At 37.5% G+C, this 12,500-nt stretch overlaps 1 protein-coding gene across 1 annotated transcript; it reads right to left on the reverse strand.

Annotated features, from left to right (window-relative positions):
* Positions 1-8,683: 8,683 nt before the first annotated feature.
* On the reverse strand, positions 8,684-9,334 carry LOC137618298 (uncharacterized). The gene has a single exon (XM_068348468.1). The coding sequence runs from the start codon at positions 9,332-9,334 to the stop codon at positions 8,684-8,686; it is 651 nt and encodes a 216-aa protein (XP_068204569.1).
* Between the last annotated feature and the right edge of the window lie 3,166 nt (positions 9,335-12,500).

Below are 12,500 nucleotides of genomic sequence, written 5' to 3' on the forward strand. Positions count from 1 at the left end.
GAATATACTCATATCCGGAGATTTTAACTTTCTTTTCGTGGATTGGAAAGAACGGATAGAAGAAAGTGGTTGTATGTATACATATAAAAAAGAGAGTAATAGTAGCGCAGAAGATAAGAGGCAATTTGAAAAGCTTCAAGATATGCTCTTAGAACATAATATACAACAAATAAACCACATTCCAACAAGAAAGGAGAAAGCATAGTATTGTGGGAAAGATAGGAAAATGGGTAAAAGAATTCTTGCAAAACAGAAAACACAGTGGTTGCAAATGACGAGAAATCCGATGAAGCTCAGGTAATACCTGACGTGCCACAGATATAGAATGTGATGTTAAAAACTCTGTAGTGAGAAGTTTCGCCGATGACGCAAGAATAAGTAAAGAAATTACTTGTGATGAAGATAGGAACTCACTACAAAGAGATCTAAACAAAATATATGAATGGGCGGAGATAAATAGGATGGTATTTAACTCCGATAAATTCGAATCAATAAATTCTGGAAACAGAGAAGGAATGGTATATGCATACAGGGGACCTAATAATGAGACAATCACAAACAAGGAAGCAATTAAAGACCTTTGTGTAATGTTAAATAGGAATATGTTAGGCAACGACCAAATAGTAACACAGTTGGCTAAATGTAAAGCAAAAATGGGAATGTTATTCAGACACTTTAAAACAAGAAAAGCTGAACACATGATTATGCTTTATAAAACTTATGTACGTAGTACACTCGAGTACTGCAAGGTGATATGGTACCCACACTAACTAAAGGATATTGCACAAATAGAGAGTGTATAATGGTCCTATACTGCTGGAATAGAAGAAGTTAAGGACCTTGACTACTGGGAAAGACTGCAATTTTTAAAACTATACAGTCTAGAAAGGAGAAGAGAACGTTACATGATAATACAAGCATGGGAGCAAATAGAAAGAATTACTGAAAACATCATGGAGCTAAAAATATCAGAAAGAGCAAGCCGAGGTAGATTAATAGGGCCAAAAAATATACCAGGAAAACTAAGGAAGGCGCACAAGACATTAATCCACTACGCACCAGCACCGATAATGCAGCGACTATTTATTGTACTGCCAGCTCATCTAAGAAACATATCAGGAGTGAGCGTAGATATGTGTAAGAATAAGTTCGATAAATACCTAAGATGCATCCCAGACCATCCATGACTGGAAGAGGCAAAATACACCGGAAGATGCATTAGCAACTCTCTGGTGGATATACGAGGTGACTCACACTGAGGGACCTGGGGGAACCCAAACATAAAATAAGGTAATAAGGCAATAAGGTAAGGTTCTTCTTTTTGGTTGCTATGTTCCCTAATTCCTTTATACTTTTTATCACTTTTCTCCATCAACAATTAACTGCTTTTAATTCCTATTTTCACTCTCTCTCTCTCTCTCTCTCTCTCTCTCTCTCTCTCTCTCTCTCTCTCTCTCTCTCTCTCTCTCTCTCTCTCTCTCTCTCTCTCTCTCTAACAGTAAATGATAAGTCTTGAGTATTATTCATCCGGAGAGGGGAATCGATAACAAATGTATACATATGATGTGTGGGGAATTCATGAAAATAACTAGGCTTGTAATTCATTTCCCTTCCATACCACTATGGATAAACAGATCATCCTCGTCATTGCTGTCCATTGTGATGATGACGGGTTCCCCATTTTCATGTATATTGTCTGATGACCAGTGCTGTCCTTGGATGATCTGTACTGTCTCACAGAACCAGACTACAGCTCCTTGGCTACTAAACAATTATCGAGTTTATATATAGTGACTTTCGATGGAGAACATCAGAAAAAATCAAACATTATAAAGATTTTGCTAGATTGATAGCACTATTAGAGGTCTATTGCCAGTGCATGGATGAGCAAGTGATTAGATAAAAAGTCAAAACCGTTGCAAATTAGAAGCGTGTATGGAACACGTGCGGTACATTGCTCTCCACTTAGAATGACACAGAAGTGAATTGGAGCTCCATGCTCCAGGTTTAGGGGATAAAGGATCCCAGTCTTCTTTGCCACGGATGTTCAGTAAGAACACCTTCGTTGTTCGATGGATCACAAGGAAGGGGCCCGTGTAAGGGGGTGTTATCGTTGGTTTGCTGGTGTCGTTGAACAGGACAACATATGATACCTTAAGCAAATCTGTATGTATGTGTTGCTTCTCTAGGGCTTGTAAGTCTGGTGGTATGGAGTAAATTCTCCCACAACGTGACGTAGGCGCTGGATATTGTCAGTGGGGGTTGCAGATGGACAAAATTCTGCAGGGACAACCAACGGGTCGCCATATATCATGACAGCTGCCGAGACATCCAGGATGTGTTTATGAGTGGTAGTCAGTCCCAAGAGGACCCAGTGAAGCTGGGTTCATCAGTTTGAATCCTTATATCAGGACACCAAAGCTGCTTTGAGGTTGGGATGAAAAAGTTTAACCATTCTGTTGACAGTAGAGTTGTAGGCGGTTGTCTAATGTAGAGGGATTCCCAGGAGATTCGCTAATGATGTCCACAGTTGAAAAGTGAAATTGGTACCCCTGTCAGTAGTAATAAGGTCAGGGATATCCAATCTGTCTATTTAACATGATAGTAAGACATATGTATATGACGGGAACATTACAGGTTGTCATACATGCTTGGTACTCTTGTTATTTTTCATTGGGCTTCTTCCAAGGTCTTGTAATCTAATCCCAGATTAATGTTGGCCGATGTGTTTCTTGACAGGGCATCGAAAATGGGATTCACTTTCCCAGGAAGGTTTTGAAGGGAGCAATTTTATTCAGCCAGGGCAGAGAGATTGTTGGTGTTGAAGGCGGGCACCAGATGCATGTGGTGTGTGCGAATGATGAAGGGTATATCTTCTAATTATTGGCAAAAGTGAAGGACACCCAAGTGCACCGTTAACAATTCATGGTCAACGCTGGAGTTGTAAGATTCTACCTTGAATAGCTTTTACTGAAGAAGGCCAATGAGCAGGGCAACCGTTGATCAAATGCTCGAGTACTGCATTAATTGCGACGTCACTGGCATTGGTGGAGAGAAGGCGAGGTGCATGTGGCAGAGGATTGGTGAGAGCAGCAGCGGTTGATAAGACATTTTTTTGTGTTAAATAAGGCAACTTCGTGAAAATGAATCGGATTCAGGTCCTTTGGCTTTCCCTTAAGGGGAGTGAGGAGAGTGGCAAGAGTTAATGCAATGAATGACAACAAACCGTGATAATTGGTGATCATGCTCAAGAATTCTTGCACTGCTTTGACAGTTGAGGGCATGGGGAAGTTCTGAACGGCGGCCACCTTCTCAGGGAGGGGTTGGACTCCTTCAATAGTTATACATCTCCCTAAGAACTACACTTTGTTGGCACTAAAGGTACACTTGTCGTACTGAACAAGAAGGCCAATCTGTTGTAGGCGGTTGAGCGTGATGTGTAGGTGACAGAGGTATTCCTCTTTAGAGAAAGAGAAAACAAGTATGTCATCCATATAACATACATAAAAGGGGACGTCCCCTTTAGATACCATCCATGAAAAGTTGAAAAGTGGCAACAGCATTACAAAGGCCATAACAGGAGTAATTGAAAACGTATGTACCAGAGCGGCTGGAACTGGCAATCTTAGGGATGTCTTATGGGGTAATGGGCACCTGATAATACCCATTCAGGAGGTCGAGAGTGGAGGAAATCTTAGCTTTGTGTAAGTATGAGGTCATATCGGCAAGGTTTGGAAGGAGGTAGTAATCCGGTTCTGTCTGTATGTTCAAATGCCTGTAATCCCCACAAAGATGCATGGAGCTGTCTTTCTTCAGGACGGTGTTTAAGGGTGACAATCATGGGCTAGGAGCCTTTTGGAAAAGACTCATTTCTTCCATTTTGTTGAATGTTTGTTTAGTGGCTGCCAAACGTTTCAGTGCCAGGAGCCTGAATCTGGCAAACACTGGGATCCCCGTCATATTCATATGGTGACAAATACTGTGTTTAACAGGAACCTTGGTCGTTTGGCAAAGTTCTGTATGAAAGGCTTCTGGGTACGATGTGAGGAGGTGAGTGTATATACCAATGGGTATGGTGGTGTGGAGAGTAAGGTTATAGGGATTAGGTTGAAGAGAGGTGGATGAGTATGAGTCTTCATTGAATAGCCGTAGATAGAAGGTTGGCCAAGGCACCAGCCACCAATTGAGATACTACCACTAGAGAGTTATGGCATCCTTTGTCTGGCCAGACAGTATTACATTGGATCCTTCTCTTTGGTCACGGTTCATTTCATCTTTGCCTACACGTACCCTGAAGAGTCTGACCTATTCTTTACATATTCTCCTCTGTCCACATTCACCTGACAACATATGTACCCTATGTGATTGTTCAGTGACCAATTTCCTCTTGCTAAGGGTAGAAGAGACTCTTTAGCTATGGTAAGCAGTTCTTCTAGGAGAAGCACACTCCGAAATCAAACCATTGTTCTCTAGTCTTGTGTAGTGCCATAGCCTCTGTACCATGGTCTTACACTATCTTGGATTAGATCTCTCTTGCTTTAGGGTACACTCGGGCACACTATTCTATCAAATTTCTCTTCCTCTTGTTTTGTTAAGGTTTATATAGTTTATATAGGAGATATTTATTTTAATGTTACTCTTCTTAAAATATTTTATTTTTCCTTTTTTCCTTTCCTCGCTGGGCTATTTTACCTGTTGGAGCCTATGAGCTTAAGCATCCTACTTTTCCAGCTAGGGTTGTAGTTTAGCAAGTAACAACAACAACAACAACAATAATAATAATAATAATAATAATAATAATAATGATAAGGGACATCCATCAGGAGGTGATAATAGGTGTGGAAATTCGAGCCGAGGACTGCCAACGAGAAACTTCCAGTGATATTTGATGCTTCCAAAGGATAATGTGAGATTCTCGTAACCATGGTTAGGGATAGCAGATCTGTTTAAAGCTACTAAGTAGATGTCGGTCAGAATTAGACAGTCTAGGTTGTGTCTTGGTGAGTGGCCTTGGAAGAAGAGAATTGCAAGCACCCATGTCTACCAAAAATTGCATGCCCATACCTGCATCATGAAAAAGAAAAGATTAGCGACAAGGGCAACGAACACTTCTTCACACCAGCCCCGAATCTGGAGTGGTAGTAGCATATCTGTGGCTGAAGGGTGTCAGTAAGTGGCTGTAAAGGTCATTGGTTGGGGCATGAGCGAGTGGTGGGTGGTGGGTGGTTTTGTCGCCTTCCCAGCATGTCATGGGGTGGGGATTTGTGTCCTACTGCATTCACGTCAACTTTGGTCGATGTTGAATAGTTGTACACTTTGTCAAAAGTAGAGGCGTTGATGGTTGTCTTGAAGGTGGTGAAGTGTACAAAAGGGCTTCGACTTTGGTCATCAGGTCTTTCATGGGCAAAATTGCGACATCGGGGATGGCATCCCGTACAGGTTCAGGTAGGCATCATACCTGAAAGGTATGAAGTAGATTCACTTCACGTGGAGAGTCGTCTGTGGCAGGTGTCTTGCAAGCGATACTGGTTATTTCCCTGAAGGTGATCGAGGCCTTTTAGCTCTCCAATGGTTATTGAGAGAGCTGAAAAGTTTGGCTATGAGGGCAGCTGGCAACAGGGAGTACTGATCCAGGAGGTATGTTTTGAGGGCGTCATATGCCATTGGGGTGTCCCCTTAGTCGGAAAGCCAATCTGATAGTTCTGGGAAATATCAGATTGCTGCTTGAGCGAGTCACGCCCTTTACGTGAAACTGGACGTTAGCACCCTGCAACCAGCCTAATGCCTCTACACCGGCGAAGTGGGTTAGTTTTAAGGGTATAGTGCTGATAGCAGAGCCAGAGTAGTAAGGTGGCATTATTCAAGAAGAAGAAACTCCAGTAAGATGTAAATTGGGAGTGAACTGGACCCTCCAATGTCACCCATGGGTGTGGTGCCAGTTAGGTGATAACTGAGAGGCGAGGTGAATGCAACTAAACTTCATTAATTGCAACAATCATTGATTTATATACAGACACTTCCGAGGAAGAACGTCACTGAAATTAGAAAAAAATGATAAAGCTTGTGCTAGTATGATAGCGCTGGTTGGTCTCTTAACAGTGATATGGAAGAGCAAGTGATAAGATTAAAAATTAAAACCATTACAGTGTACCTGCTTGTATGAAATGTATACAGTTGAGATGCGATCAGCTTTGCCTCCTGCAGATCTACCCTGGCAAATCTCCACAGCGTTGAACATATATTGTCGCTACATAAAGCCCCAAACTTGTTCAGTCATGTTTAACTCGGGATGAGCAGGTGCTAGCCGGATAACCTCATGATCCCATGACCAGATAATTTTGTCAACATGTAGCGAAGTTTAGCCCGGTTCTCTTTGTAGATCAACAACAGCTCAGGGCACGTTGCAGGTTTCTGGGATTGGTAGCCTGCATGACTCTAGCCATTTCACGATCTCTGACATTTAGGTGGCAGTGATGGGGCAATGGCTCTCCTCTGTTAGCTAACTGATGGCTCAGAGAGTACAAGCAGAAGCTGCAATGCTAGCCAGCACATGAATAGGTTGCTGTTCTTTTCATCATGGGCCTCCTATTTTTTTCTTAGGAGGGTAGCAGAGAACTAATTCGTCAATGAATCCTTCGTCTGTCACTGCTACTACCACAAACCACTCACCCTCACTGAGGCACTTGGCAGCTGAAGGTGGTAGCCTACTGCTGTTAGGCTGTGATATGTCCATTCACTATGTACTGTGGTGGATCTGGGTAGTAAATCGGTCTCGTCGATGTAAATTACCCGTCTTCCTTACTCCAAATGCTTCCTGAGTGATTAAACAGCATTTATAGAACAACATAATATATAGATTCCCTTTTCCATGTACACTTCTCTTTGTGAAGTCTTATACCCGAACCCCATCTTGTGAAGTAATCACAACACAATGGTTGATGAAGTTTCCTCCAGGATGATAACCACCCTTTTCAACTCTTCACTCAGCATACCAATAATGAAGGTTAACCTTCAAATTATATTATTACAGGTCTATAACATTTCATATATCATCAAAATTATTAGTTGTAACGCAGATATTAAAGGGATGCCGTTGAAAGTTCCATTTATGAAAATAGAAAATAAGCGCACGTTTCGTATCTGTCCTAACTAAACCGCAATTTCTTGGCTGCTTTCTTTCGATTGAAACTGTAAAATTCGTAGTGCAATAGCCGTTATAGAACTATGATTACAACGTAGCATGGTGGGCATGGCTGCGATGAGGCACTTTCCTATGCAATTGCAGAATGTGACCAACATTGCCTGCTGTACGTGGCTCACCAGAACATATACATGGAAGGATTGGGGAGGAGTTAGGAAAAGATTGTAGTTCACCTATTTACATTACAGAAATAAGATCTACTACTGTGAATAAAAAAAATCAGCATGGAATGATATCAAATCTTGATAAAAAGGAGACAAAAGAAAGGAAATACAAGAAAACGAGAGTGATAGTCAGAAAAAAGGAGAGGTATGTAGGGAAGACAAAAGAAATAAAAGTAGAAGAAAATTAACAGTGAAATACTTAATGATAACAAAAGAGAGAGAGAGAGAGAGAGAGAGAGAGAGAGAGAGAGAGAGATGAAAAGTGAAAGGAGGAAATGGGGAGGAAAATGAAGGGGATGGAGTGTGGGGAAGACAATGTAGTTTGTGATGACGTCACAACTTTACCTGTTCAAATCCCTTCACTGGTGCGACGGTGTCGGCTACGATGCAATAAAATTCTAAGAGTAAACGCTCTAATTAGATTCATTTGTCAATGCACTATAGCATCAACAATTCAGAGAAGGGTGGCTGATAGCAAGTGATTCTGGTGTGATTGATTATTTTGAAGATATTAGCTATAAACATATGGTCCAACTTGGGCCGGATTAAGAAGTCTCTGGGCCCTAGGCTATTCAGGTTGGCGGGGGCCCCTTTGAGTTACGGGTAAGCGAAGCAACCCCTTCCAGCTTGGGGGTGGGGTGGGTGTTGTCGGTGTGAGCCGGTTTAATGTCTAATTAAATACATTCTGGCTATTTAGATTAAATTTAATAGGGAAAGTACATCAAGGCAACCAAAACCATTTACCAACAGCCATTATAACTATCTTGTTAAATCTTGCATTTTAAAGCGAATAAGCTCAAGACAGCATAGTATTACTAGATTAGGCTATTAAAGTAGTGACATCATGTACCTACTATATTCAGCATAACCACTACAGCAGTATCATTCCCTTTATATATCACTGACCATTATTGTTATCATTGTATCATGCATAAGACTATCAAATCATATAAACCCTATACCTATTACATTCAACACAGCCACTGTTATCATTCCGTTTATATCACATTTTGCCATTAAGCCTATAATAACCAGTAAATCATTCATATCAAAAATAGAAACTCAAAGTACAGTATTTCTAGATAATTAAATCTTTGCCATCTTATACCCATCTCCTTTAACATAATAATTCAATTTTCATTATTATTTACCATTACGCTTATCTAATTATATGTTTAAAGAAAAGAAACAGAAGAATCCTAGGTTACTAAAGCAATAGCATCATACACACCTTTGGTATTTAACATAACCTCTACAGTCCCTTTTTGTGATTATCATCAAATCATGCATGTACATATATTAACTTCACAGGGACTTCTTAAATAAATTTCTTTCTAGATTTCATATTGGCAAAATCATCAATTATACTCTGAAAATCAATATTTCTTGTTAGATCAGACTCAATGGTCAACAAGGCTAGGTTACACAATTTGTCTTGGCTCATTGTTGAACGGAGCTGGTTTTTCACTCTTTTCAAAACAGAAAATGAACGTTCTCCTTCACAGTTAGTAGCTGGAAGTGTTAGGTAAAGGCGATACACTATGTCAACATTAGGGAAGATTTCTGAGATACCTGCATTTCTTAAATGTTTCAAAGCAGCTGAGGGCGCACATTTTTCAGGTGGAGCTTTAATCTGATTCATATACCCAGAAAAATGGACTATTTCTTCAACAAATGTGTCCTGAACATCTGCTGAAAGGTGTTGTTGCAACTTTAATGCAGCTTCTCTCAATTCTGCATCTGGCATAGTAGTAATTTTGAACAGAAATCCAAACTTGTCACTGAGATTCTGGTAGATTTCTTTTCTTTTCACCAATTCCGTAATCAGAACCCTTTGGATCGCGGGGCCCCCAAATGTGCGGGACCCTACGCAAATGCCTAGTTTGCCTATGCGGTAATTCGGCTGGAATAGGTAGTAGCTACTTGACATTAAAATCGAAATCCCAGAATGCCCAAATTCAGCGGTCATTTTATAAAGCAAATGTGTCGTTTATTTATATCTAGAACCATTTTCCTTTAAATTATGTTGGATGCAATTTCCTTAAATAAATAACTAAATGGATCATTTACAAGTGATCTAGGAAAATTTCCTATAGATCTGTAAAACACGTCCGTTTTGAAAACAGTAATTAGCCAAGTGATTCCTGAGAGTTTTATCCGCTGAAAGCTATACAATATTTTTCGGGCAAAGATTTTGTACATCAGTGATCAATGCGTTCAGTATTCATTTCTTTTAAAATTAAACATTTAATGAAAAAAAAAAAACATACATTTCAGTAACTATCCATTTTCTCTGCTAGTCTTATATACTATTATCTATAGATATCTATGCTCTCCAATAGTATTACACCATCCATCACTTTCCAGAGACAATGTTTTAAAAAATTTAAAAAGGGGAATCTTTTTCAATATCAACTTTTATTTCAGCCCTAAATCTCTGTATACTCGTGATGCCAATTCAGATTTCAGAGTATGTGTGAGTATGTATGTTTGTGTCTGCGTTTGCGCATATTTGCACAAGTTTCACTCGACATTTTCTGTGGGATATTCGTATACATGGAGACAATATTGTAACACATCCATTGATAACCCTTTTACATAGTTTAAAATCTTGCCTTTTCGTTTTTCTTTTATTTGATCTGGAAAGAGTATATAGAAAATGGCACTAAAAAATCAAATAACAAAATAAAAAAGAATCATGAAATAAAAATGTTCATTGAGAGAAACACGAGACCACCTATAAAATGCACAATTCAACACTTCATTCATGACTGAGTCTCACCCTTCCACTATCATTACTCTTTGCAAGCCATCAAAGGGAGTTTTAGAGTGTTACCTTTAATAAAATCTATTTAGTTTTTCAGTTGGTATCTTTTTCATTGTACATTATATATATATATATATATACATATATATATATATATATATATATTTATATATATATATATATATACATATATATATATATATATATATAAATATATATATATATATATATATATATATATGTAAAACGTCTCAAACGATCATGATTAATTTTGACATCATTAATTACAATTAAATGTTTAATCAACGTGATATGATTAAAGTAGTCAAGAATACACGTCTATTCCAGGTGTAAATTCTACGAAAAGTATGTATAAGAAGATTTTTTTTTATTATGACTTATAGTTAGGGAAGATTTGAAATAATCTTTGTGGCAAGAAACTTTATATATATGAAGTGTTTTGTTTTAAGTCTAAGTGGAAATATTAATTACTGATTTTTCTCTCATTACAATGATTGAATAAAGAACAAAAGACTATTTTACATCTATTTCAAATAATTATTGCCAGCTTTTATATATTACTATATTTTTCAGGCCTAAATTTTATATACTATTTTGCCTTTTTAAAATGTATTTAATATATTCATAATAATATATAGTAAGCTACAATGAGTATTATAGGTAATAGAATGAAGTTGTATATTGAGGTATCAGCTCAATAAAAAGTGTATTTGATAAACAGCATATTATAAATAACGTTAAGAAATAATCAATTAATAATATGGTTGTTTATGGGAAATTATTTTTCCTAATTACTGATGTTATTAAGAAATATCAATGAAATTGAAATAGAATCTACAGAAACACCTTAAACATATTGCCTCAAATGAAAGATTTTATTCATCTTTTCTTATGCATATATAAGTAGCGGTAACCCAATTAGTTAAAACTGAGCTTGATTGGCTATGTAGACAAACACTTTATATCGAATAATCTACATTATTCAGCGCTGAGATTAGGACTTTTTTAATTTTATGTAAGCATCTACGATGCGGGTATTTTACTATTATAATTCTACAATTTGTATCATACCTATTGTAACATCAGAAACATTTGCTGAAATGAGTTCGGCGCTGGTTTTTATATTGTTTTCTACCTTAAAACATTTTATAACAATGTGATAATCCTTAATGGAGCACTATTTTCGAATCTAATATTCCTTTCTGCATTTTACTCTTTCTTCACTCTAGAGACACATAAAGGAAATCTTATATCCAGACAAATACAATCAAACAGACACTAGCGTGGGAAGAAAGTGGGCGAGAGAACTTAATTCAAGACAATAATGTTGATTGGCTGCCTGTGTGTCGATAAATAGAAGCTTCTTCTTCTTTGTTCTCGTCAAACACTGACACGAACAGCTTTCTTTTCCTTCTTGAAAGAAAATTCTCTCCCAATAATCCTTATCTTAATTTACGGATTTAAATGGATAATTTATACACAATAATATGACAAACTCATATAGATAATATCTTATTGGGTTTAAGGAAAGAAGACACAACGTAAAGGCGCTAATATAAGAGTAAGACGGAAAATTTACTATAATTAGCGAACTTTATAACTTAGAGAGAGTTTGTGTTGACCAGATTTGATACACATATACAGTATATGTCGATGTTGTTTTATTACTCATAAAAAGAAATATCAATGGGAATTATGATTATTCTCGAAAGTTACATTTACTTGCTAAAGTCTTAGTACTTAAAGTTTTACAAACGAATAGAATGCTGTAATCTATTAAAACATCAATGTCGAGATTAAGCAAAAAAAAAAAAGGGGATAGAGAGAGAGAAATAATTTCTATCCAGCATAGAATGTCAGGAGTGGCTGTATGAGATTTTCCAAGACTTTGATAACTTGCTAACAAATATATAAGACAAGGAAGTATTCTTCTCTCTCTCTCTCTCTCTCTCTCTCTCTCTCTCTCTATATATATATATATATATATATGCGTAAAAATCACAGGAAAACGTGATGCTCAGATGCAGAAGAACCACAGGGAAAATGAAAATACAGAATATACGAAACTAGTCAGGACTCAAGTGTATATTCTGTATTTTCATTTTCCCTGTGGTTCTTCTGCATATATATATATATATATATATATATACATATATAAAATATATTTTATATATATATATATATATATATATATACAGAGAGAGAGAGAGAGAGAGAGAGAGAGAGAGAGAGAGATATGCATCTCTCTCTCTCTCTCTCTCTCTCTCTCTCTCTAAATATATATATATATATATATATATATATATTTATATAGTGTAGTTTAACTTACGTGTCCAAAATTTTCAGA

This window comes from Palaemon carinicauda, chromosome 24, assembly GCF_036898095.1.
Source record: "Palaemon carinicauda isolate YSFRI2023 chromosome 24, ASM3689809v2, whole genome shotgun sequence".
Lineage (NCBI taxonomy): Eukaryota > Metazoa > Arthropoda > Malacostraca > Decapoda > Palaemonidae > Palaemon > Palaemon carinicauda.